This window comes from Cheilinus undulatus, linkage group 11 (genome assembly GCF_018320785.1).
Source record: "Cheilinus undulatus linkage group 11, ASM1832078v1, whole genome shotgun sequence".
Taxonomy (NCBI): domain Eukaryota; kingdom Metazoa; phylum Chordata; class Actinopteri; order Labriformes; family Labridae; genus Cheilinus; species Cheilinus undulatus.
Window position 1 is genome coordinate 48,371,273 of NC_054875.1, and position 27,977 is coordinate 48,399,249.

The window sequence follows — 27,977 nt, forward strand, 5'->3', positions numbered from 1 at the left end:
GGCTGCGGCTATTAAATCCACACAAAAAATGATTGAAATTGAAATTGTTTGAGAATGACTTTAAATCTGATCTGTTTTTACAAAAATTCAGACAGGCGGAAATGTTGCAAAAATGGCTAGATAGAGTGGTGAAAATGTATGAAAACCATCAAAATGGGTTGTGGAATGGCACAAAGGGGCAAACATTGGCAGGGAGAATGGTGAAAAGAGGTTAAAATGTAGCAAAAATGGGTAAAAGGGCAAAAATGGGGCAAAAAAAATTAAAAATGTGTTTGAAAAGAGCAATAATTGTGCAAAAAAGTAATAAACAATAAAATGAAGAATAAAATGAGGAAAAAAATGATTAAAAGAGCGACACAAAGGGGATAAAACATGAAGGAAAAGTGGTAGAAAGGGATTAAAGAATTGAAAATTTTGGTTTAAGAGGCAAAAAGTATCAAAAATGAGTTAAAGAAGAGAAAATATATCGAAAATACCTTGGCAAATTCATTAAAATGGGTTTAAAAATGGCTCCCAGGGGCAATAATTGGCAGGAAAGTGGCTAAAAGAAGTAGAAAAATGGGCAAAAAATGAGAAAATAAGGGTTTACAAGTGGCACATTTTTTAAAAAATAGTGGCAAAAAAGTGGCAGAAATGGCCAAAAGAAGTAGTGAAAAAAGGTTAAAAAGCTTTAAAAATTAGTTAATACTGGTGCTAAATTACCATTGGGGAGGGCCCATTCCCTGAGGTTTGAAAGAAAATATTAACACAATAATATGTTTATTAGGCCAAAATATGAACTTTTTATTTTTGTTAATTTGAAAGTCTGGCCCACAGAGTCTCTGTCAAGACTAAATCTGGTCCTTGTGTAAATGTACTTGATGACCTTTGCTCTAAAAGCTCTCTCTACATTTCAGCATTGATAGTTCCTCTCCAGATGTTAGAGCTGCCCACGCCATAGGCACTAATGCAACCCCATACCATCAGAGATGCAGGCTTTAGAGCTGAGCCAGGAGAACAAGCTGGATGCTCCCTCTCCTCTTTAGTCCACAGGACACAGCATCTGTGGTTTCCTCTGACCACAGAACAGTTTTCCATGTTTCCTCAGTCCATGTTAAATGAGCTTTGGTCCAGAGAAGACAGCAGTGTGTCTGGATATGGCTTCTTCTCTCCATGATCCAGCTTTAACTGTCATTGGTGGATGGTACGGCCAACTGAGTTGACAGACAATGATTTCTGGAATATTCCTGAGCCCATGCAGTGATTTCAGTACAGAGTCATGCCTGTTTTTAATGCTGTGGCCCCTGAGGGCCCAAGATCACCAGCATTTCCAGACTCTCTGAATCTTTTGCTGATAGTATGGACTGTAGATGGTGAGTTATTCAACACCTGTGCAATTTTACACTGAGGAACATTTTTCTTAAATTGTTCCATTTTTAGACTCCGTTTTCCCATATATTGATGAACCTCTGCTAATCTTTACTTCTGAGAGACCTTGCCTCTTTAAAATGCTTCTTTTATACCCAGCCATGTCACTGACTTGTTGACAATTAACCTCATTAGATGAATTTTTATCAGTACCACTTATTTTTCCAGCCTTTTGTTCCCGTCCCCACTTTTTTAGTGTGTGTTTAAATTCAAAATGAGCTAATATTTTTAATGAAATGGTAAAATGTCTCAATTTGAACATCTGATATGTTGTTTATGCTCTACTGTTAATCAAATATGGGTTTATGAGATTTGAAAATCACTGATTTTTTTTTTTTTAAGTATTTACACAGTGACCCAGCCTTTTTGGAACCAGGGTTGTAGATTCACCTAAAATAAAGTTAAGTTGCATTTTCCATATGCATCCACCTTTAGTCTTCAACATTTGTCTTCAGACACCAGTGGTGATGCCACTGCAAATCTGTGCATTTTTATTTTTTTAAGAACAAAAACATGAAAAAAGCAATATTCGTTCATAATGATAGCAGTTTTAATGTCCTTTAGCACATCTTTAAAATTAAAACCTAAACACCAAAACTCATTTTTCCTGATTACTGACCAGTCTGCAGATCTTTTATGGTCAGCTGATACAATCTTTTAAAACATTCAAGCTGAATTTATTGTTCTTTTTTTAGCAAACGTGCCAAAAGCGTCCTCTGGTTTAATTCCCCCATAAGTTAGCACGTTCTGCTTTGTGTCCTTGGTCTCTTCAGTAGTTCCGGTTCAGGTCTTCTCACAAACTGGTCCATCTGTCAGTGGCTGCTGGTGTCTGTTTGTTGTCATTAGGCCCCTTTGTTTCAGTCTTCCTGTTCTGTGAATTTTGTCGTATATTCTGCTGGTTCTGAGGTCTCCTGGATTTCTTTGGTGATGCTCTTCGCCTTGGTCAGTTCTTTCCTCTCTGCGTGTCGTCCAGCTGGAGGTTCTGCAGCTGTAGGCTGACCGGTTCCTCTGGATTCTGCTGGGGCTTTGTGACATGCTGGTTCTGGTTCTGCTCCTGGTGACAAGGAAACAGCTTTCACTGTAACCATGAGTACATTAACCCTTGTGTCCTCCTCGGGCCTTTTTGGCCATTTTTCTCAACTTTTTTTTTTTTTAATTATTTGTGATCATTTTGTCAATTTTACAGCTTGTGGTATGAATTTTTACAGGAACTTTTCTTTCTAGTTAAAATTTTGAAATCCAACATGTTTTAGTTTTAAATGTCATTCGTACTCTCTCAATGAATTTTGTACTCTCTGGACACCTTCGAGGCAAAAATGTACACATACGACAAAACTGCTATTAAATCAGCATACATCAATATTTTTTTCTACTTTTTTTCATAAAACTCTTTAACAACTTTAGAACTGCTCAAAACTACCAAACATTTAATAATTTTCAGAATTTTAACCCTTTTAAACTCACACAAAACTCGCCTTAAGATAACAGGCAAAAATACAAGAATTTGGTGCATGGTCCTACAATGGGTAAAAGGTTGAATCTGGTGGAATATGGTAGAAATGTCAAATTTCACTAGACTTCTTCACATTGAAATGCTGACATTAAAGAATGCATGATTTTATACTGCAATGACAGTGAGATTAAAAAACCTGGTTTTAATGGAAGTCAATGGGGGCATTTTTGCCTCAAAGATGTCAAGAGGGTATTTCTGACATTACTTAAAAAATATTAATACAATCAAATCAATTTTGTTGCTGATCTTTGACCCACCCAAGACTCTTATCACGCCTAAAGCCCCATCTTTCTACTATTTATTATATGGAAAATCATTCATTTTTTTCATTTTTTGCAGTAAAAAATGAAATATTTCAAATAATCAAACTGGCATTAAAAGGGTTAAAATTCTGAGAATTATTGATTTTTTTGTTGTTTTGAGCAGGTCTGAAGTTGTTAAAAAGATTTAGGGAAAAAACGGTAGAAAAAAATATTGATGTATGCTGATTTAATGGCAGTGTTTCTGTATGTGTACATTTTTGCCTTGAAGGTGTCCCGAGGGTAATAAATTTGAAGAGGGCACAAGGGTTAACCTTTTCTGAACATCCAAAAACTAAAATGCTGTCACTGGTACGTTTCATATACTCTTGAGAATGCAGTTAGCATCATAAAAAGGAGAAGCCCCCCTGTACCGGTTCATCTGATCTGCAGGACATGTACCTGTTTGTGCTGGAGCTGCGAGCTGTACTGGGCCAGTGTGGAGTACAGGAACTGGTACTGCTCTGTGGTCTGGATCATACCACCCCTGCATAGAATGGAGAGGTTAAATAGGAAGCATGCAGCACACATAACAAGAGAGAGGGAGGGGACTGAAGTCGCCTACCTGTCGAGTCGGAGCTGACACACAGTCTCCAGGATGTCAACCTGACCCGTGTCTCTGAGCTGCTGACAGCCGATGCTGCTGACGATAAAACAGCCCGTCCTCCCGATACCTGCACTGAGAGGGGGAGCAGAGGGTCACTTTTTAAAGCTTCCAGTGGTGGAGTTTAGCTCCTCTCCAGCTCCACTGTCTGCTCCAGATATGGTCACTTTGTAAGGATTTGGTTCCTTTGTCTGATCTCTTTCCCCAAACCCCCCACTGTTTCTTTAAGCAATGAAAAAAAAGACAAATGTGGGCGAAAAGCAGCAAAATATTGGATTACGAATGGCAAAAAGAAGTGGCAATAATGGACAGCCAGTGACAAAAAAGTGATGAAAAAGTGGACAAACAGGGTTAATTTGGCAACAAAAAAGTGTCAAAAATGGGTTCAGGTTACAGAAAGTAGTGGCAAAAATAGGTGACGAGTGCCAAAAAAAAGTGGAAAAAGTAGCAAAAAGTAGCAAAAATGGGCACAATAGTAAAAGGATTGGTTACATTTGGTGAAGAAAGTGGCGAAATGGTTGAAACAGTTAAAAAATGGTTAAATTTGGCCAAGAAAAAGTGGCAAAAATGGGTTAAAAGTAGTAAAAAGAAGAAGGAAATGGGTGAAAAGCAGGTACAATTGGTTAGTAATGAATAGAGTGACAAATGTGGGCAAAAAGCAGCAAAACATTGGATTACAAGTGGCAAAAAGAAGTGGCAATAATGGGAAACCAGTCACAAAAAAGTGGAGAAAAAAAAGTGGGAAAAAGAGGGTTATTTGGCAACAAAAAGTGTCAAAAATGGGTTCAGGTTACAGAAAGTAGTGGCAAAAATAGGTGACAAGTGCCAAAAAAAAAAAAAAAATGTGGACAAAGTAGCAAAAACAGGCACAAAAGTAAAAGGATTGGTTACATTTGGCAAAGGAAGTGGCGAATGGTTGAAACAGTTAAAAAAGCTTACATCTGGCCAAGAAAAAATTGCAAAATGGGTTAAAAGTAGTAAAAAGAAGAAGGGAATGGGTGAAAAGCAGGTACAATTGGTTAGTAATGAAAAAAGTGATAAATGTGAGCAAGGGTATGGAGTTAAACTCAGTAACAAAAAATTGGTAAAAATTGGTTAGGAGGGGCAAAAAGAATTGTCAAAAAATGCTGAAAAGCAACAAAAATTTTATTAAATTTGCAAAAAAGAGTGGCTTAAAGATTTTTAAAAAGTGTTGAAATTGGCTTTTAAAGTGTGTCAGAAATGGCCTGGAAAAGTGGTAAAGTGGTTCAAAAGCAGTGCAAATAAATCATCCAAACATCAGAATCCAATAACAGCATGATACAGTTTTCAGCTTCAAAATAGGGCTGCTGTTAGCCAGGATGCTAGCACCAGTGCTGATGATCCTGCACACATGCAGTGATATCATTAATAAATCTCAGCTGGATAGGGCTGTTCTCTGGTTTGTCAGGGTTCCAGTAAAGAGACCACTGCCGTATGCAGTCTGAGCTATCAGATATGAAACTGTTACACTCCACACAGAGCATTAAGGTTATCTGAAAACCCAAATCAAACATAAATCCCTGCCAGTGCATTGTTTCATCGAGGCTTTGACTCTGACTGGAACCTTACTTTCCTCACTGAACGTCACTCTGGACTGAAGAAGATTTCCAGATTTTCTTGTCCTCACAAAAATCCCATAATCCCCCAAGAAACTAAAGAAAGCACGACAGTCTATTTCAGTGAACCAACCTGCAGTGGACGATGATTGGTCCAGGGCCAGGGAAGTCATCTGTGATTGGCTGAGAGCAAGGGATAGAAAGGAGGGATTTTCTGTATGTCTCCACCTCCTCCACCAGCCTCAGCAAGAGAGTGGTGCATTGTGGGATGTGGTGGTCAGGCCAAGAGGTGAACCAGTAGTGTCTGACATGCCGACGCTCTGCACACAGCTGGAAACGGACGAAGAGAGCAGCGTTTCACTAGCAAGCATCAGCCCCTCAGAGAGGACCTGCTATGGAGGGGGGTTTGGGTTGCAACCCTCGTAGGGAAGCGCAGCTTCAGCAGCTCCTTTCCTTGATGTCATTCCCCAATCTCTGTCCCTGATTTTCTACATTGTTCTCTATCCTGTCCTCTCCAGGAACACCACAGATCTGTACTTTAGTATCAGACAGGTGTACTTTTACTGTACCTGGATCTCCATGTCAGTGACAGTGAACCCGTCTTTCTCTCGGCTGTCTGTCACTCTGAGGAGGAATCTCCCAAATCGACCCATCTCCTCCTCCTCCTCCTCCTCCTCTTTTTCTCTGTGCTCCTTCTCTTCATCATCTTCATTCTCCTCCTTCAGCCTCCTCCTCTCCTTCACCTGCGGCCAGTATAGCTCGCATTTCTGAATCGTGAGAAGAAACAAAGCTTTGAGGACAACTGTGACCCAGACGAGAGAGAACAGAGAAGCGGACCTCCTCACCTCGTTGTTCTCTTTGAGTCTGGTAACCATGACGATGATGCTGCTCCTCTCCTGCCACACCATGTCCCAGAAGTCCCCGACAGTGTGCAGCATCGGCCCCTGGGTGGCGATGTAGGCCCTGGAGGCTCCTTTATATCCCTGCAGCACAGAGAGAGAGAGGTCAGACATTTTTAACAGGCCGAGGCTGTGTCCATAACCACAGTCTCACTGCCTCACAGGTGTACTCAAAGGGAGGAGCAGGAGGGGGGATGACCCCCATGATAAGGTACTCCCTATGGCACAAAACACGATAAAGTGCCCTCCAGGGTGCTCTTTCATTGGGCAAAGTTCTGTAATGTGTCTCCAAGGTTGCCCTTCCATTGGACCAAACATGATAAAGTGTCCCTGGGTTTACTTTCATTTAAGTAAAAAATTATAAAGTGTCTCTTTGTTTTCCCTTCCTTTGGATAAAACATGATAAAGTGCCCCTGGGTTTACTTTCATTTAAGTAAAAAATTATAAAGTGTCTCTTTGTTTTCCCTTCCTTTGGATAAAACATGATAAAGTGCCCCTTAAATCCCCTTCATTTGGATAAAGTATGATAAAGTGCCCCTTCCTATTCCTTGGTTTTGATAAAACACAACAAATTGCCCCTACGTTTTCCTTGTTTTGGAAAGATATAACAAAGTGCCCCAGGATTTTCCCTTCATTTGGCAAAACACGACAAAGTGCCCCTAGGTTTACCTTATTTTGGATAAAGCATGATAATGTGCCCCCTCATTTCCTGATGTTTGGATGAAGCATGATAGAGTGCCACAAGGTTTTCCTTCGTTTGAATAAAACAAAATGAAGTGCCCCTGGGTTTTCCCTTGTTTGGACAAAGCACAATAAAGTGCCCCTGGGTTTCCCTTGTTTGGATAAAACACGATAAAGTGTCCCTAGGTTTTCGCTTGTTTTGGATAAAATATGATGAAGTGCCCCTGGATTTTTCCTTCTTTTGGATAAAACATGATGAAGTGCCCCTGCATTTCCCTTCCTTTGGATAATTTTATTTATTTATTTTTTATTTAACCTTTATTTAACAAGGAGAAAAACTCACTGAGATTAAAAATCTCTTTTTAAGGATGCCCTGGCAGTGAACAGGACAAAACTTGATAAAGTTCCCCTAAGGTTCTCTTCCAATCTACCAAGTTTGATCAAGTGCCCTCCAGAGTTCCCTTTCATCTAAAAATATGATTTAGTGTGCCTAGGGTAGCCAAAACATGTAAAAAATCCTGTTCTGAGAGCTCCATCATTGGAAACAAATGTGATAAAGTACCCCCTAGGATTCTCTTCCAATGGAAAAAGCACTTTAGGATGGCCATTCATTCAACAAAAGTGCCCCTAGGGTTCCCTTCAGTTTGACAAAACATGATAAAGTGCCGTCCAGGGTTCCCTTTCATTAGACTAAGCATGATAAAGTGCCCCTACATTTCCTTCCTTTGTACAAAACATGAAAAAGTGACCTCCAGAGTGCCCTATCATTGAAAAAAAACACGATAAAGTGCCCCCAAAGTTTTCTTCTTTCAGGCAAAATGTGATTATGCTCCCAATAGGGTGCCCTTCCACTGGTAAAAATGTGATAATGCCACCCGATGGCATCTAAATGTACTTGTGGTAATGACGCCACATCTCAGCACTTAATACTGGTACATAAGTCCCCCTGGTACTTTAGCCGCAGTAAACTTAAAGGGCAGGTAACACACCACATTGTCGGGTCAAAGAGATTTTTCCAAACATGCAAGAGCATGCAAACATTACCATTATTACCTTTAATACCATATTCTCAGTTATATACTCTGTCTGATGATATAATATAATATAAACGTGCTCTTTGTCATCTAACAGGTAAAAGCAGACGTGTTTACTTCTGTTTGCAGCTCTCAGAACAAGGACAGATTATCATGTCCCCTCCTCTGATGAAACCACACTACATCCTCAAGCTCATAAGACAGGAAGCGAAAGATAAGGCCGCTCTGTTCATCAACAACAACCTCAAACATCCGGATAAAGAAGTGTGCATTCATTGAATATGTTAGTCAGTTCATGCATGTTGTAGTTACTTCATCTGTTCAGCAGATTGTTAAAGCTGTCACATTTCAGCAGCAGGTGTCAAACACAGACACAGAGCAGGCCGAGGCTGCAGAGTGAGAGCGATGCGTGGGCCGCAGGGGGTGGGATGAGTCAGGGACATGTCACTTCCTCCCTCACTTCCTGTGGTTTTCCTGGTTGTCAGACTCCCACACAGACAAACTGACGGCTCATATCTGAGCTTCTGTTTGCTCCGCTGTCACACACGCACGCACACACACACACACACACCAACGAGCACACGCCCACACTGAGTGACAGCGCTGTCACACATCATCAGCTTGTTGACTTTTTAATAAACATTTCATCCTGTCATCGGACTCAAGAATCAGGAAGTACAATGAGAGACTTTAACTGCTCTCTTTCTTCTCCTCTTTGTTTCATTAGGGTGACCAAAGATGATTTTAGCGAATCTCCAGGCGCCTCAAGGCACAGGCAAAGCTGTGCATGAAAGAAGAGGTAACTGATGTGATTTTGCCCCCAAATTCCCTGAAATGATAACCTCACTGTCCAAACTCCATGTTTGGTATTAGGACATTTGGCAAAGCTTTGAAGAGAAATGCTTGTGCCCTCTCAGAGAATGCCCAGACCAATCAGCATCATCTACCCTTTAAACATACTGAAGATAAATGACTCTCTACAGCAGTGATACTCAACGCCTGGCTCTAGAGCCACATGTGGCTCTTTGGTGAGGATATGTGGCTCTTTTATGTCTAAATTTATGATATTATTCCCCCCAAAAAAACGTAAAAAAAGGTGAAAAAAAAGTCAAATTTAATTGTCAACCTTTATTTTTTTGTCTGTATATTTCCATTGCCTTTATTTGCAATTTTTTGCCCTTTCTTACCCTCTTTTGCCACTTTAATCCCATTTTTGCCCTTTTCACCAGTTTTTGCCTGCTTTTTGCTGCTTCTTGGCAAATTTAAGTTATTTTTCATTAATTTTTTCCACCTTTTTGCTGCTTTTGCAAATTTTTATTATTTTTCACTCATTTTTTCCACCTTTTTGCTTCTTTTTGGCAAATTGTAGTTTTTTTTCACAAATTTTTTCCAACCTTTTTGCTTCATTTTGCCAATTTTAGTTGATTTTCACTCATTTTCCCCCACCTTTTTGCTGCTTTTTGGGAAATTGTAGTTATTTTTGACTCATTTTTCCCACCTTTTTGCTTCTTTTTGACAATTTTAGTTATTTTTCATTCATTTACCTCAAACCCTTTTACTGCTTTTTGCCAATGTTAGGCACTTTTCACTCATGTTTTTGCTGCTGTTTTACCATTATTGCCACTTGTAAGTCATTTTTTGTCAAGTTTCACACATTTCTGCCACATTTTTTTGGTCACTTTTCACCCCGTCTTGCCATTTTCTGCCGTTTTACCCCGTTCACCCATTTTTGGCCACTTTTTTGCAGCTTTCTGACCTATTTTGCCAGCTTTAATTTATTTTTATTGCCACTTTCACCCACTTTTCCCCATTTAGATTGCGGCTCTTACAAAAGTATTTTTCAACAGACTGGCTCTCTGGTTGAGTAACACCACTCTAGGGGGTTTTAGACCTGCATAGTGACTCAGTATGGAATAATGACGAACTCTGACCCTGATGTAGTTGGCGTTGATGTAGCGGTCCGGCCCCGCCTCCTCCTCTGGGCTCCTCAGGATCACCCGGCTCTCAGGGTCTAAACGTGAGACAAACAGCATGGGTAAACAGGTTTGGAAACTGTGTGAAATGTTTCTACAGCACTGGCACTCACTGGGCAGGATGGTTTTATATCGGTCTTTGATCATGTGACCAGGAACGTCGAGCTCGGCGGCACTCACAAAGTTTGGAGGGATTTTCTGTGGAGACGACAGGGACGGGCTGGACATTAAAACAAACACACCTCGTCTCAAGCAGAAAAATAAGTCAGAAGTTTAACCGTGATTCATGATCAACACTAATCTTACATGGAGATATTAAAAAACACCTTTTTCTGTATTTTTACTCCTGAATTTGAGTATCCAGTGAATCTACACACCTATGTGTTGTAAAGTCAGCCCTCTACTCTGTAACACAGGATAATGTGACAGGGGAAACGTCCTAAGATCAGATTCCTAAGATTCTATTATTTATGCAAAACAGAAGAGTAGAAATGAAAAACGCTTTGTTTTATGTTTCATATTTTAATAAGAACTGCCGGAAAGGGCCAAAGGCAGGTTTTTCCATGCTTTATTTTCCTATTTTTAAACAGTAGTTTGTAAACTGCTAATTTTTATGATTAAAACTTTGTCGGCTGTTAAACACACTGACCCGTTACCTGGTACTCGGCGTTCAGCGTGTGTGTGTCCATGGCGGCCTGCTGCAGGGTGGCGTGTGCGAGCGGTCGGGAGGAGGTGTGGAGCAGCTGAAGCCACACCTCTTTAGGGGTGGAGACAGAACAAACAGGCTCCACCCCTAGGGTGCTGACATCCAATAGCAGAGACAGGTTAGAGCCCCGCCTATAAAATCAGACCAATATTGAAAATATTATGACCTGAACTCTCAACTCTTTATGTCACATGAGACGTTGAAAAACAGCACTCTGAACACTTCAGCATGCATGAGCCCATCAAGCATGGACCGATTTACTAGTGTGATTTTGTTTGTTGATGATACCCACCTCTCCTGCAGGCGGACGGAGGCTTTGAGAGGAGGTGTGGTCATAGGAGGCGTGGCCGGATCCTCCACAGGAGAAGAGGTTGATCGAACTGCTGACATACTCATGATGGTGTTTGTGTGCTTCAGAACTCGCTGATGATCACGAAAACATGCTGAAAGACAGAAGGAGTCCATCAAAATGGAAACTACAGGAAAAACAAAGATATTTATGGATATATGGTATCATCAAATGTGCAGGGAATGAAGAAGAATCTGATGGCGGGAAAGTCTCAGGACAGAGCGATCACTCCTACAATGATTTAAGACATGATGTATCATCCAACAGTGATCCATTTCTCTGTCTGTGGTTAGAAAGCTGCTCATGATGTTGATAAAAGAAAATTTGCATCTGGAATATTATGACCAAAATTGCAATCAAACTCCTCTGCTCAATTTTAAGATTGCACTGCCATGGTTCACTTTGCTGCAATCATTTTACCCTCTACCTTTACAAGCCTTCCAGGGCCGGATGCTTAGAAGCATCCCCACAGCATGATGCTGCTGAGAAGCATCCCCATGGCATGATACTGCTGAGAAACATCCCTACGGCACGATGCTGCTGAGAACAGTGTTAATTTTGGCAGCTATTTTTAATTTTAGTTTTAGTTTTTAAATGAAATGCATTTTAGTTTTAGTCACATTTTAGTCCTTTCTATTCTTTTTAGTTTTAATCTAGTTTTAGTCCATAAAAAGTCCTCACGGTTTAGGCTTTTCTTTTAGTCCAAGCATTTATTTTCTTGCCTAAATCTGGTACTAAGTCATGGTAGTGTGTTCTCTGCCAAACCTGGGGTCCCTGCTTTCTACAGCTGAGAGGCAGAATAGATACAGCTGCGTTGTTTTTTGACAGATTTACCCACAGTGGAGAAATATCACAGATTTTGAATGTCTGAGGAAAACTAAATTACATTTTAGTCTAGTTTTAGTCATCTTGGTGAAAATAAAACTTAGTATTTGTCAGTTTTAGTCATCACAGATCTATTTTTGTTAGTCTTAGTCTATTTTTTGTCATGGAATAAAAGGCTGTCGATAAATAGTTTTAGTCAACGAAATGAACACTGGCTGAGAAGCATCCCCACTGCATGATGCTGCTAAGTAGTGTTAATTTCAGTGACTAAAAATATGACTTACGGCCCATTTATGCTCAGCGTTAAATCCAGATCTGGATCCGGACCCGGACGGAGCCGTCTGTCCATGCTCTGCGTTAATTTCGTCCGTATTTCTGCACGTTTCCATAAAGCTTACAGATACGGGCCAAACGGAGCAGTACCACCGCAAACCGTGGGGGCAGTGTTGCTGTCACTACTCGATACGTAGCTCTAATGAGACATGAAGAAGAAATAACAATGGCGGAACTTTTTGAGGAAAAGTTGTGCAAGTTGGATAGAAACGCTGCCTCTGTTTTTGTCTTTTATGCAAGAGGTACATGATCAATACCTCCTCCACAGCTGCCATGTTTGTTTTTGAGTTTGTTGTTGTCATAAACTTTTGACTCTGGGCTTTGGTTAACATCCATGCCAACATAAAGGACACATGGAAGTATGTGAGCAGTGACCGTAACATCGTTTGAAAAGGACGTATACATTTTTTCGATGACTAAAACAAGACTAGGACTAACAAAAATAGATCTGTGATGACTAAAACAGATAAAAACTAAGTTTACTTTTCATCAAGATGACTAAAATTAGACTAAAATGTAATTTAGTTTTCCTCGGACATTCAAAATTTGTGATATTTCTCTACTGTGGGAAATGTGTTAAAATGCAATGCATTTGTAGCTCTTCTGCCTCTCAGCTGTAGAAAGCAGAGAACACACTACCATGATTTGGTATCAAATTTAGAAAAGAGAATAAATGCTTGGACTAAAAGTTAAGACCAAAATGTTTTGAGTTTTCGTCGACTAAAACTAAAAAGGGTAGAAATGACTACAATGGGACTTAAACTAAAACTAAAATTGAAAATAGCTGCCAAAATTAACACTGCTGCTGAGAAGCATCCCCACCGCATGATGCTGCCACCACCGTGCTCCACAGTGGGGATGGTGTGTTTGTGGTGATGTCAGTGTTGGCGTCTTGTCTGATGGTCAAAAATCTCCATTCTGGTCTCATCAGACCAAAGAACTTTCTTCTTCTTGACCATGGAGTCTCCCTCATGCCTTCTGGTGAACTCTAGTCCAGATTGAATCTGAGTTTTCTTCAACAGTGTGTTTCTCTTCTCCACTCTCCCATAAAGCTCTGACTGGTGAAGAACCCGGCCAACAGTTGTTGTCTGCAGAGTCTCTCCATCTCAGCGGCTGAAGCTTGGAACTCCTTCATTGTTTTTAAATTGAATTGAAAATTCAGGTTGCACTTCCTCTTAAGGTGGTCATGGTGGTTCCTGATGCCTGCACTTTGCAGCGTAAAATTAGGGCCTAATATCTTAAGATCTTAATCAACATTCACGTCCAGGGTCGGTAGGTTGCTCTTTAAACAGAAAGAGTGATCATACTCACCTTCCTGCCCTTTCATGTCAAACTTCTGTCTTTCTGCAGCCGCTGCTCACTTTTGGCATTAATGAGCTTCCTTACATAATGAGCCGCTACAGTCAGACTCCACGTGTCCCTCCCAACGCCTCCTAAAGCTGATTTGGTTCGTTGCTGGCGCCTCCTTGGAGGACGTTTGACATGACGAGCGGATTATTGATTCAGTGGTGAGGCGAGGACAAACACATCTTAAAAACTCCACCTGCCTGAAGTCTGATTAAACAGGTGTAAGCCCTGTCTGTGTGTGTTTCAGTGGGTTTCTACATCACATCAGATGTGAAACGTTTCAGCGTGTCCTCATCGGAAGAGCGTTTCCTCACAGCAGGAAGCCAGAACGCCCACGCTGACTAAACACACATATGCTTACACACACAAAGTGTTGAGTCAAGACATTTTAAAGAAGCATATGAAACTGTGTCTGCTCAGACACTGACTGAAAGAAAACACCATAAAGCTGAACACTAATGCAACTGAAGGGACTGATGTGGGGGGTTCTGGATATTTGAAGAATTATGGTATTAATACTGTATAAGTAAAGAAAGTGTCATGGTTCGGCTGGTTCCTCGGTTTTGAGGTTACGGTTCACTTCAACAGGAAAAAATAAGAAATGGTTGATGCGTGCAGTGCTGTGAAAAGTATTTTCCCCGTCCTGATTTCTTACTTTTTGCATATTTGTCACACTTAAATGTTTCAGATCATTAAACAGATTATAATGTTAGAAAAAGATAGCCTGTGTAAACACAAAGTCAGTTTTTAAATGATGATTCATTTATTAAGGGAATAAATCCATCCGAACCGACCTGACGGTGTGCGATAAAGTCTCTGCCCCCTAAACCTAATATCTGGTTGTTCCATCCTTGGCAGCAACAACGGCAAGCAAGCATTGCAAAGCAATGTTGGCCCACTCTTCTTTGCAGAATTGTTTAAATTCAGCCACATTGGAGGGTTTTCCAGCATGAACAGCCTGTTTAAGGTCATACCACACATCTCAGTCAGATTTAGGTCCAGACTTTCACGAGACCACTCCAAAAACATTGAGCCATTTCATTGGTCAGCTGACTGCCAGCTGATTCATGCTAAGCTTACTATTGGCTGAACGCAGTAATGCCAAAACATTTAAGGTACTCTGGCAGCTCACTCTTCAATCCTTCAGGATTTTCGGCTAGAGAGCAGAATTCATGGTTCAAGTGGTCCAGGTCCTGGTCCAGACCATCACATTACCACCACCATGTGTGACTGTGTTAGTTTGACTCCAGATGGACACACCTTCCAAAAAGTGGGGAAACAAAAGGCTTGAAAAGTAAGTGAAAAACCACTGAAGAATAATTTGCAACAAATAAGTTTAATCAGAAACAGGTCAGAAACATGACTGGGTATAAAAGGAGAATTTTAAAGAGGCAGAGTCACTCAGAAGTAAACAGAGGTGTCAAAAGTATTCACATTTATTACTCAGGTAGAAGTATAGATACAAGGGTTTAAAAAGACTTCTGTAGAAGCTGAAGTATCAACTCAGGCTTTTTACTCAAGTAAAAGTATAAAAGTACTGGTTTCAAAACTACTTAAAGTATAAAAGTAAAAGTAATGTAAGGGGGAAAAATTCCATTAAGGACAAAAGCTTAGGCCGAGCCACAGGGGCAAATTCTATTCTACCATTCCATTCTATTCTACCATTACATTCCATCATTTCATTTCATTCCATTCCATTCTACCATTCCATTTCATTATACCTTCAATTCCATTCTACCATTCCATTCCAATCCATTCACTTCTACAATTCCATTCCATCATTTTATTTTAATTTCCATTCCATTCCACTTTCCATTCCATTCTACCATTACATTCTATTCTACCATTACATTCTATTCTACCATTCCATTCTATTCTACCATTCCATTCCAGTCTATTCCATTCCATTCTACCATTCCATTCCACTTTCCATTCAATTCTACCATTACATTCTATTCTAATATTCCATTCCAGTCTATTCCATTCCATTCTACCATTCCATTCCAGTCTATTCCATTCCATTCTACCATTCTTTTCCACTTTCCATTCCATTCTACCATTACATTCTATTCTACCATTACATTCTATTCTACCATTACATACCAGTCTATTTCATTCAATTCTACCATTCCATTCCACTTTCCATTCCATTCTACCATTACATTCTATCCTACCATTACATTCTATTCTACCATTACATTCCAGTCCATTCCGTTCCACTTTCCATTCTATTCTACCATTACATTCTATTCTACCATTACATTCTATTCTACCATTACGTTCCAGTCTATTCCATTCCATTCTACCATTCCCTTCCACTTTCCATTCCAATCTACCATTCCATTCCATTCCACTATTCTATTCCATTCTACTTTCCATTACATTCTACCATTACATTCTATTCTACCATTCCCTTCCACTTTCCATTCCAATCTACCATTCCATTCCATTCCACTATCCTATTCCATTCTACTTTCCATTACATTCTACCATTACATTCTATTCTACCATTCCCTTCCACTTTCCATTCCAATCTACCATTCCATTCCATTCCACTATTCTATTCCATTCTACTTTCCATTACATTCTACCATTACATTCTATTCTACCATTCCCTTCCACTTTCCATTCCAATCTACCATTCCATTCCATTCCACTATCCTATTCCATTCTACTTTCCATTACATTCTACCATTACATTCTATTCTACCATTCCATTCCAATATTCTATTCCATTCTACTTTCCATTACATTCTACCATTACATTCTATTCTACCATTCCATTCCATTCCACTATTCTATTCCATTCTACCATTCCATTCCATTCTACCATTACAATCTATTCTACCATAGTGCACTACCCCCCCCGAAAAAAAACATTTTTCTAAGGCCATAATGACTATAATGTTATATTAAAATGTTAATGTTGAAAAATTTGGGATTCACCTGTTTCAGCGACATTTATGCCTGTTGAAAATAAACACATTTTACTACAAAGCAAATACATTCAAGAACCATATATGTGTACTACTGAGCATTAACATGTGTTTCATGGAGTGGAAGATATGATGACTAGTTGCCTATAAGTATTGGTCTTCCTGGCTACCAACCTCCTCACTGGTGCTTGGTTGGGACATTTAGCTCCAGTTCTCTTGAGTCTCTGCCACGGACATCTTCATACTAGGCTACATACGTCTGCTATTTCCTTGCTGGAGTGTGACGTGATTAGTGTCGTGCGCAGGTGCGATGGATCACATACGGACCAATAGGGTGTCAGAATGGTATTATGTCTATACTTCTCATCCAACCACAATCAAATTCACTCTATCCGGATGGCGTGATTTATCTGGATAGGTTTTGGGTTTTTATTTGTGTTTTTTTAAATGATGCCAAGCTGAAAACCAGCTGAAATGAAAAAGCAGTAACGAGGCTATTTTTAAAATGTAAGAAGTAAAAAGTCGACTGAAAAATAATTACTCCAGTAAAGTGTAGCTACCCAAAATTTCTACTTAAGTAAGGTAACGAAGTATTTGTACTTAGTTACTTGACACCTCTGGAAGTAAAGATGGGCAGAGGTTCACCAATCTGTGAAAAACTGGGTCTAAATATTGTGGAACAATTTTAGAAAAATGTTCGGCATAAAATTGCAAAGACTTTGAATCTCCACCATCTACAGTCCATAATATCATCAACAGATATAGAGAATCTGGAGAAATCTCTGTAAGGGGCCCTCAGGGGCCACTGCATTAAAAACAGGCCTGATTCTGGACTGAAATCACTTCATGGGCTCAGGAACATTCCAGAAATCATTGTCTGCCAACACAGTTGGCCGTACCATCCACCAATGACAGTTAAAGCTGATCATGGAGAGAAGAAGCCATATGTGAACAGGATCCAGAAACACCGCCGTCTTCTCTGGACCAAAGCTCATTCAACATGGACTGAGGAAACATGGAAAACTGTTCTGTGGTCAGAGGAAACCACAGACGCCGTGTCCTGTGGACTAAAGAGGAGAGGGAGCATCTAGCTTGTCCTCCTGGCTCAGGTCTAAAGCCTGCATCTCTGATGGTATGGGGTTGCATTAGTGCCTATGGCGTGGGCAGCTCTAACATCTGGAAAGGAACTATCAATGCTGGAAAGTAGAGAGAGCTTTTAGAGCAACATGTGCTCCCATCCAGACAACGTCTCTGTCAGGACCATGCTAAACCACAAACCACATCCATCACAACAACATGGCTTCACAGGACAAAATTTCTGGTCCTGAACTGGCCTGTCTGCAGTCCAGACCTTTCATAGAAAACATTTGGAGCATCAGAAAAGGAGACCCAGGACTGCTGAGCAGCTAGAATCCTACATCAGACAAGAATGGGACAACATTCCTCCCCAAAACTCCCAGATGTTTCTTGTTGGGATTTTTCAGTCACTGCATCCTGTCTTACACAGCGCACTCTTTTTTTTTTGGATTGGGAATGTAGGTATTTAGTGCAGAAGTCTCGATTTGCTAATGCTAACAGCTGACTTCCTGTCTGGACTCCAAGCTGCTGATTGGCTGATCCTTAAACTAACCGTCAGCCGGCCTGATTCCAGCTGAAGTGACTCGTTCACACTGTGTGTGGCTCTGCCAGCCTCTACTGATCTGGGCTCTAGAGAAACTACGGATCCTTTGAGACACATCAGCACCGTTAAAGCACTTATTTTTGGAGAAAGACACGAGAAATGAGCTGTCAGTCAAGTGTTTGTCAGGCTTACCGGTGACTTCACAGCCATGCTGTTCTGTTTTTGTGTGATTCAGGTGGAGCTCCTGTCGACTCTCTCTGCCTATAAAAGAAACATAACCGCCTTTCCTGAACCTTTAGCTGCTCGCACATCTCATTAACCGAAGAACTACCGGCTTTAACTGAGCAAACAAGCGGGGGAAAGGGATCTCTGCTGCTTGGCTCCCTCCTCACATGGAATCGATGAGTTTCTGACAAACCCGGGGCAAGAAGAAACAAGACGAGGGAGTGAGGGAGAAAGTGATAGTGAAGGAGAGAAAGTGAGAATGCGAGGTTAGAGGCAGCAGGAATAGACATGTCCTGTTTTTCTGGCCGTTATTACTCTGGTTTACGGTGCTCAGGTGGAGAGAGAGAGGTAGAGAGAGCTTAGGGAGAGCAGAGAGAGGGAAAATGAGTCAGAGCACGAATGAAAAGATAGAGAGATAAATGAAAGAGAGGAGGAGAGATGCTCCAGGCGTTGATTATTAACACACCAACAACAGCTGCTCATGAATCATTTATGTTAAATCACACAACAACATAAGGAGACTAAACACACAGACATGCTACACACCATCATCGTACCGCCATGAACGCCACGCTGAACCACACAGGAAGTACGAGCCAGCAGTGAGTCAGCCCTACACCTCCACCGTGTTTTTCTCACATCGCTTCACAGCGGAAACTTTATTAATTTCCATCGTTAAACCCTGAAACGATGACCGTGTTTACCAGAGTCACGGACATGGCCAGAAAGAAGAGAGCAGCGGCTCCAGCGACCACGAGAGGCCGTCTTCATCGCTCTTTATCAGTAAGAGGTTCTCCCTGATCCTGATGTGACCCATGGGATCCACAACTCTCTGTGAAGCCATGCTGTTGTGATGGATGTGGTATGTGGTTTAGCATGGTCTTGCTGAAATAGTCAAGGCCTTCCCTGACAGAGACGTTGTCTGGATGGGAGCAAATGTTGCTCTACAACAGTGTTACTCAACCAAAGAGCCAACTTGTTGAAAAACACCTTTACAAGAGCCACAATCCAAGTGGTAAAAAGTGGAAAAATGGCTTGAAGTAACAATAAAAATAAGTTAAAGATGGCAAAAATGGTCCAGAAGCAACAAAAATGTGTGAAAAAGGGGCAAAAGTGGGGAGTAAAGTGTGAAAATGATTTTTTTTAAAAAAGAGTTACAGGTGGAATAAAAATGAGAGAAAGGTGACTAAAATGGGCAAAAATGGAAACAAGTGGTATGGAATGGCAAAAGGTACCTTAAATGGGCAAAAATGGGAAAAAAGTGGGGAAAAGAAGAGGCAAAAATTTGGGACAAAAAGGAAACAAGTGGTATTTGATGGAAAAAGGTAGCTTATTTAGACAAAAAGTGACAAAAATGGGTAAAAAAAAAAAGGGCTAAAAAAGTGGTATTTAATGGCAAAAGGTAGCTTAAAAGGGCAAAAAGTGGCAATATCTTGGTTAAAAAAAAGGGCAAAGTTGGATAAAAGTGGCAAAATGAGGAAAAGTGGCAAATAGAAGCTGCAAAATGGCCAAAAAAGGGTAAAATGGGGTATTCAATGGCAAAATGTAGTTTAAATAGGTGAAAAGTGGCAAAAAATGGTGAAAAAGAGCAAAAATGGGAAAAAGTGGCAAAAAGAAGAGGCAAAAATTTAGGACAAAAAAGAAACAAGTGGTATTTAATGACAAAACATAGCTTATTTAGAAAAAAAAAGTGGCAAAAAATGGTTAAGATAGGGCAAAAATTGGATATAAGTGGCAAAAAGAATTTGCAAAGATGGGCAAAAATAGGAAAAAAGGGGCATATAATGGCAAAAGGTAGCTTAAAAGGGCAAAAAGTGGCAATAAATTGTAATAAAGGGCAAAAGTGGGGTAAAAATGAAAAAATGGGGAAGGGTGGCAAAAAGAAGCTGCAAAATGGCCAAAAAAGGGTAAAATGGGGTATGTAATGGCAAAAGGTAGCTAAAATGGGTGAAAAGTGACAAAAATGGTGAAAATGGCTAAAAAGTTCCCCTTTTTAAGATTTTCTGGGGAAATAATATTTAAAATCATGACATAAAAGAGCCACAAAATCATCACAAAGTGGCTCCAGAGCCACAGGTTGAGTATCACTGCTCTAAAATCTCTCTCTACTTTCCAGCATTGATAGTTCCTTTCCAGATGTTAGAGCTGCCCACGCCATAGGCACTAATGCAACCCCATACCATCAGAGATGCAGGCTTTAGACCTGAGCCAGGAGGACAAGCTGGATGCTCCCTCTCCTCTTTAGTCCACAGGACACGGCGTCTGTGGTTTCCTCTGACCACAGAACAGTTTTCCATGTTTCCTCAGTCCATAGCCGTTTTTAAACAGAGATTCCGCAATAAAGGCAGAAAGGAATGCCCGCCTCTGTTCCGAACCAGAAATTCACACAAAGGTGTAACAGAGCCATGCACGCCCGAGCTTACACACACCCAGGAGGTCCATAATCAGATGGCAGCAGCTGCCTGAGCTGCTGCTTTCAATGAAACTCAAAACTCTGGATTTCTCAGTTCAAAACTTTGTACTTTCTAAATGAAATACGGGGAAAACAACATGAACATTCATTTTGATCAATTAGATCCAATAGACTTTTCCCTCCATGTTTCTGAGTTGGAGGTCTGACTTTAAGCAGTGTCACAGTGCACGTATTTATGTCGGAGGTCAGAAACTTCAGAGTACCAAGCTCACGTGAACACATCATGGAACTTTTCAGACGCTGCTGTGAGCAGAGATGTGTCTGCTCTCTCCGCTCCTGTACAGAGTGTGATCAGCTCTCTAACCTCGCAGTCTCTCCAGTTAATCCACATTATTCTTTGTTTTATCCCGCTGTTGTTTTCTCTGATGAAATGCCACTCGATTAAATCGCGCTGTTTTTAAATCTCCCGTTTATGGAGACAGCAGCGCACACTCACCGTTGCAGAATGCTGTGACGTCCTTTCACGCTCGTTACGGAAAAGTCTGTTACGGCTCTGATGCTACCTCTCGATCCGGATCAGAGGTGGGATGAGATCGAGCCCCCATTGCGAAAGTCGCTTTCATACAGAACAGCGTTGCGGAACGAAGGCTAACAGACATGGACAAGAGAGGCAGTGTGAAAGTAGCTAATGTTAAATGAGCTTTGGTCCAGAGAAGACGGCGGTGTTTCTGGATCCTGTTCACATATGGCTTCTTCTCTCCATGATCCAGCTTTACCTGTCATTGGTGGATGGTACGGCCAACTGTGTTGACAGACAATGATTTCTGGAATGTTCCTGAGCTCATGCAGTGATTTCAGTCCAGAATCAGGCCTGTTTTTAATGCAGTGGCCCCTGAGGGCCCCTTCAGCCTGGTCCTTTGCTCTCAGAGATTTCTCCAGATTCTCTGAATCTGTTGATGACATTATGGACTCTAGATGGAGGGAGATTCAAAGTCTTTACTGTTTTACATTGAGGAAGATTTTTCTGAAACTGTTTTTTTTTTTTTTTTCACAGATTGGTGAACGTCTGCCCATATTTACTTCTGAAACTCTGCCTTCCTTAAAATGCTCCTTTTATACCCAGTCATGTTACTGACCTGTTCCTAATTAACCTGATGAGTTGCAAAATTCTCCTCAAGCTGTTTCATATTAGCACCACTTACTTTTCCAGCCTTTCGTTGCCCTGTCCCTACTTTTGTGGGATATGTTACTATCATCAAATTCAACATGAGCTAAAATTTTTCATGAAATGTTAAAATGTCTCAGTTTAACGTCTGATATGTTGTTTATGTTCTATTGTGAATAAAATTATGAGAATTGACAATCTTTGATACTTTTATTTACATTTTACACAGCGCCCCAACTTTTTTGGAATCAGGGTTGTGATATTTTGAGTAAATATATATGCACAAATTGCATTTGTGTTGACAGGAATACAAAATGACGTTTTTAAGTGATAACATCATTTATAGAGGTGGAAAAAAGCCGTTGATGATATTGACTCAGAGTGTTAACCTTCAGCTGGCGCGGCGCTCCGTACCGACGTACCGACAGGAAATAAAGAAGGACAAACACTCCTTTTTGTTAAGAGAGGAACTTTGGGATTTTTCAGGAATGGATTACTTTTATGAAAAGGTAACTAATAACAGATTACTTGATTTAATTGAAAAGTAATGCTTTAGTTTCCTTGTTACTACAAAGTAATCTGATTACTCTACTGCAGAGCTGCACATGTCTACTACCTCATTTTGTCGTGTTGCTCTGATTGGTCCATCATGAATGTAGCTGGGTTTCCATTACACTTGGAAATGGGCAAAATCGAAATAGTGCAATAAAAACTGGTAATGGAAACACCTGAATTTCGAAAAAACCCTAAAATATCGCTTAAAAGTTTTTATGCCTTCATGAGGAGGTTTTTCAGGCGTTTCGATATAGAAATATACCGCAAACGTGTAATGGAAACACTTTTTCCGCATTTACAAGTCATGGGACGTGACATACGGTGTCACATGACCAGTCACTCTGAGACAACATGGCGTGGTATGTGTGGGCAGAAGAAGAGACGAGACTTTTCTTAACATCATACTTATACCTTTTTACGTGGCTTTTGCCATACATACGGACTTGACCTCTGAACTATCATCCGTTTCCTTTGTATTTTGTTCAAAATTATCAAGGCAGCCGCCGTAAATGTAACCAAAACTGTACCAACACGCAACAGGTTTTGAGCATCAAGCTTCCCTGCAGCAGATTCACGCGAGATGAGATTTTACAAGAATTGCAAGGTACGCCCAAAACTCTCTTGAATGGAAACGCATTCAAAGTGCAATTGTACTTAAATCGAAATTTAAGAAATATCGGTTTTGTTCTGCGAAGAACTGCAATGGAAACCCAGCTTGTGACAGACAGAATGTTCGTCCAATCACCTTCTTAGAATTTTTTTCCAAAGTCCTACCCTTCCCAATGCTTTCTTTGTGACGTTTCCCAAATGAACCTAAAATGTACTCATGCAATGGATGTATGAAACGGTCTATCTGGTGTGTCAGGTTTTAAACAGCCCCAAGTATTTACCAAACGATCTATATTTTATTTTCATTCATAAATTCTCAAAATGAGGGAGAAATGCAGTTAAAAGTGCACTTCTGCATTTGAGCTGGAAGCGGTCCCTGAATGCGTTCTTGCATCACTTTCAGCGCAAACCTGGAAGTCCTTTTTTCAGTGCATTTGTCCCTCATACGCCTCATGAGGGGACGTTTTTATTGAACACAGTCCTCAGTCCAGAACAAGAAGCGGTACTGAGAAGGAGTCCACAAAGCTGAGCGACACCTGTCTCAACTCAAGACTGCCCATGAGGGGGGAAAGGGACCTTTCTTTAAAAAAATGAACTTCATTTATTTATGCTGTAGTATAAATACAGCCTTTTCTAAATATAAAGCCCTTTATCAAAACAGAATAATCTTTTTATTAGTAATGTTAACAATGTGGATGGATGCACTGAACTATTTGGACAGTAATGTTAGACTCAATAGCTCAGCAATGATGTGCACTAATGCCAAGAAACAAAACATAATTTGGAAACATAGTGAATAATTGAAGAATTGTGAAAGGAGACAAAAATGAGGGAAAAGTGGCAAGAAGAGGTTAAAATAGTTTTTAAAAACTGAATAAATGGGTTTGGTGGCAAAATGGACAAAAGGCAGCTAAAGCAGACAAAAAGTCGCAAACCAGTGTTGCAGAAATGGACAATAAAGGGACAAAAAGTGGTTAAAAAGTGACAGAAATTGACAATAAAGGGACAAAACGTGGTTAAAAAGTGACAGAAATGGATTATAAAGGGACAAAAATTGGATAAAAGTGGCAAAAAAAAGACAAATGGGGCAAATGAGTTAAGATAATAGAAAAAATGGCTAAAGGAGGCAAAAAAATTGACAAAACTGTCAAGAAATGGGTTAAATGCAGCAAAAACTGGCAAAAATTGACCAAAAGTAGCAAAAAGCAGGTAAATTGGCAAAACATGGCAAAAAGATGTCGCAGAAAGTGGCAACAAATGTTTAAAAAAATAACAGAAATTGGGGGAAAAGGGAAAACTGTCAAAAAAGGGCAAAAAAGCAGGAAAACATGGCAGAAATAGACCAGTGGGCAAAAAAGGGGGGGAAAAAAGCAAAAGGCTTACCTGACAAAGGAAAGCTTCAATAGGAAACGTTTGAGAAAAGGCAGAGACTTTGAAAAAAACTCGGAGTGTGATTGGGTGAACGTTCTGTCCATCACATCTCTACGGGCCAATCAGAGCAACAAAACACGTGACGTAGCCACTAGCAAGCTGCGTGTGCACAGCTACTGAGGAATAATGCGAAACATGGCGACTATAAACATGTAAGTACTTGACTTTTGTGGTTTTTAAAAAGAAAACAACTCACTGCTGTTCTTTGTTCTTCTTTTAACCAAGAAATGTCATCAAGTTCTGATAAAACTGGCGCTTTAGCAGCATCCGCGCTAATCTCTTCCTCCATAACTGCACCAGCTCTTGCTGCTGCTTGTTTACGTCACGACTCTGCTGCACCTGAGAGTACTGTCCCTCGAGCTGATTGGTCCTGTCACTTTCTAACTGGCCCAAATGGTTCAGATGGGAGCTTTGCAAGATGGATTCACCAGTGATAAACTAGGAAGGCGTATCCATCTGCTTTGTAAGGTTAGCAAAAGGCAGCAAAAGTAGGCAAACGATGTTTCAGACATCGGCCAGAAGTGGCAAAAATGACAAAACAAAAAAATGGAAAAAAATTTAAAATGGGCATGAAGTGTTTTAAAAATAGTGGTCAAAAATTGGCCAAAGTGGCAAAAAAGATGTGCCAGTAATGGATGGAAAAAAGTTGCGAAAGTGGTTAAAAAGTACCACAAACTAATCATCCCAACATCAGAACCCAGTGAGAGTTTGACAAACTTTCCAGCTGGAGAAAGAGGGAACTGTTAGCCCGGATGCTAGCACTGATACTTCTGATGCTACACACGCTCTGATATCAGTAAATGAAAACTGGGGAGGACCCGTTCTCTGGGTCAGTCATAGACTGTAGAAAGAATTGGACAAACCCCGTGTGACGTCAGTCGTCTGCTTACAATAGGTGGACTCAAACGGCTTTTGAAGCCCATTCGTGGATGCTTCCATATTGAAATCACGGTCTCAACTGAATTTTAGATCAACCTAACAGCCCGCCCACTAAGCGTGACTTCCTGTCAGCCTGCTAGCTAGCATTCCGGTTGACAGAAACTGAGCCTCTGCCTGCTGAGCTATCTGTCAATCAAATGAGACGTGCCAATCACCGTGAAGTGAGGTTTATCCTAAATATAATCCAAACGATCGTGGTACAAAAAAACTCACCCACCGTACAGTGGGAGCACAATTAGACACTAGCTAATGAGACACGTTTGGTGTTTTGAACCAGGCTGTAAACCAGTTTATTTTGTGTGTCAAAACCAGCTGTTTAACACGTGTGCAGATGGAACTTCCGGTTTTCCTGCAGCCAGCCTCAAGTGGACACTCGCGGTATTGCAAGTTTTTGCACTTCTGCATTGACTTCATTTTTCTGGACCGGGGGTTGCCGCTTGGAGTCAGTCAGCCTGTCCCAACCAGTCTCCTGTCTCCTCAAGTGCAAAGCATGCACTTTTCATACAGTAGCTATAAAATATTACACATTAATAATTTATTCTACTTTTACTGAGCTCGTTTCTCAGCTACAACCGACCTAATCATTGATATCAAATATTCATTTATCTTTTAAATATATTTACCCCTTGAATCCCAGCTTATTGTCATGATGCCACCAATGTTTTCCGATGGGGCAAAAAAACTTTTTTTTTTTGTTCTTCAATAAACAGTATGCAAAGTAAATTCTGTGTGTTGAAATATTACAGCCTGGGATATGTCAGTGATTAGCAGCAACACTGAATTTTATGCATTATTATTTTTGGTTCAATGTCAAATACTGGCTCTCAAACTGCTAAGCACAAAAAATGCACTTTTCATACAGTAGCTATAAAATATACATTAATATTTTATTCTACTTTCATTGAGCTAATTTTCCCCTACAACTTATCTAATCATTGATATCGAAAATCATTTATTTTTTAAATATGTTTAGCCTTTGAATTCCAGCTTATTGTCATGATACCACCATGTTTTCCAATGGAAAAAAAAAAAGAAAAAGTTTTTTTGTTTTTTTTTCAATGAACAATATGCAAAGTAAATGGTGTGTGTTGAATTATTACAGCCTGGGATATGTCAGTGAGTAGCAGCAACACTGAATTTTATGCATTATTATTTTTGGTTCAATGTCAAATACTGGCTCTCAAACTGCTAAGCACAAAAAATGCACTTTTCATACAGTAGCTATAAAATATTATACATCAAAATTTTATTCTGCTTTCATTGAGCTATTTTTTCAGTTATGACTGACCGAATCATTGGTATCAAATAATCATTAATTAGGCAAAGGTTTTCAACCTTTGGATGCCAGTTTTATGTCATGATGCCACCTTGTTTTTTAATGGAAAAAAAAAAAAAAAAACTGAGAAAAAGAAAAATTGTCTGCATGCAAAGTAAATTTTTTGGGTTAAATTCTTACAGCCTGAAATATGTCAATGCTTGGCAGCAACATTGATTTTTTTCCATGTTTATTCTCCATATGTCAAATATGGTCAAAATGTCGCCACCTGGTGGAGAGTAGTAAAAATGATCAACTCTAAGGCAAAAACCAAGATTGACATCCAGAGAGAAAAAAATGTATGTACTAGCTTTAACTGAAGTGAGATCAGAAATTACAGTTTGAATGGATTTCAATGGAGCATTTTTGGCTCTTAACAGCTTGAGTGTAACTCTTACTTGTAAACAGTGTATTTTTGACTTACTGTAGGAGCTGAACTGGAAATAACAAGATCAAATTAAAATACACAATCTTGCCAAAATCCATGGCATATAAATGAACACAGCTAAAGTTATCAACAAATGCACACCGCCTCCCCTAAGGGTTAAATGCACCCGCCTAAATGCTGTCATTGTAAGTCCGATTATGTGGTTTCAGAGAGTTCATACTTCCATCAAAGCGCTTAAATTGAATTTAACGTAGATGAAAATGCAGAAACTGCTGACATATCAGGATTCTAAATAAAGTTCAAGTACTGTACTTTACAGACTCCAGTGAACGTATCGTGCATCTACCTGAACGTGGGGCTGTCTTCCTCACCTGGTTCTGTTCGTCTGCCGTCTTTCTTTCTCCTCCTTCCTCCTCCTCTTCTCTTCTGCCGCTCCTCTCTCCTTCCTTTTCTCTCATCTGTTGCTTTCTGTCGTTTTCGTCCTCACTTCTACCTTCTTCTCCGCCACTTCCTTTTCTGCACCCACCCACTCTCTCATTGCCACACACACTTTCAAGCGTGCACACACACTTTCTATTCCCCTCATCCAAGGTTACGGGTCCCCTTTAGACTGCACGCCACGGGCTCCACCGTCGTGTATCTGTGTATTTAGTTCTTTCTGTGTGGATGCGAGCGCGCTAAACTGTCAGCGGGGCCGTAACAACTGATTTGTTTTTTTCTCTCCAGCTGTCAGATGAGCAGCAGCAGGATACGGTCCTACTGGGACGCGGGGAGGAAGGCTAACCTGCTAGCGTTATTAGCCGTCACCATAGAAATAAAATTAATAGAAAAGG

The 27,977-nt window shown here is 40.3% G+C and overlaps 1 protein-coding gene across 4 annotated transcripts; it reads right to left on the reverse strand.

Annotated features, from left to right (window-relative positions):
• Positions 1-1,941: 1,941 nt before the first annotated feature.
• On the reverse strand, positions 1,942-27,823 carry LOC121518174 (tyrosine-protein phosphatase non-receptor type 7-like). 4 transcript variants are annotated; one of them, XM_041800416.1, is made up of 11 exons: positions 27,491-27,813; positions 10,986-11,136; positions 10,644-10,824; positions 10,101-10,185; positions 9,946-10,025; positions 6,246-6,383; positions 5,970-6,167; positions 5,534-5,730; positions 3,785-3,898; positions 3,622-3,706; positions 1,942-2,461 (listed from the first exon to the last, which is right to left on the reverse strand). In XM_041800416.1, the coding sequence occupies exons 1-11, from the start codon at positions 27,600-27,602 to the stop codon at positions 2,351-2,353; spliced, it is 1,452 nt and encodes a 483-aa protein (XP_041656350.1). In that variant the 5' UTR covers positions 27,603-27,813; the 3' UTR covers positions 1,942-2,350. The 4 variants fall into 4 exon arrangements, with proteins under 4 accessions (XP_041656350.1, XP_041656349.1, XP_041656352.1 ...); XM_041800415.1 differs by having other exon boundaries at positions 5,970-6,383; positions 27,491-27,823; XM_041800418.1 differs by having other exon boundaries at positions 5,970-6,383; positions 27,516-27,810.
• Between the last annotated feature and the right edge of the window lie 154 nt (positions 27,824-27,977).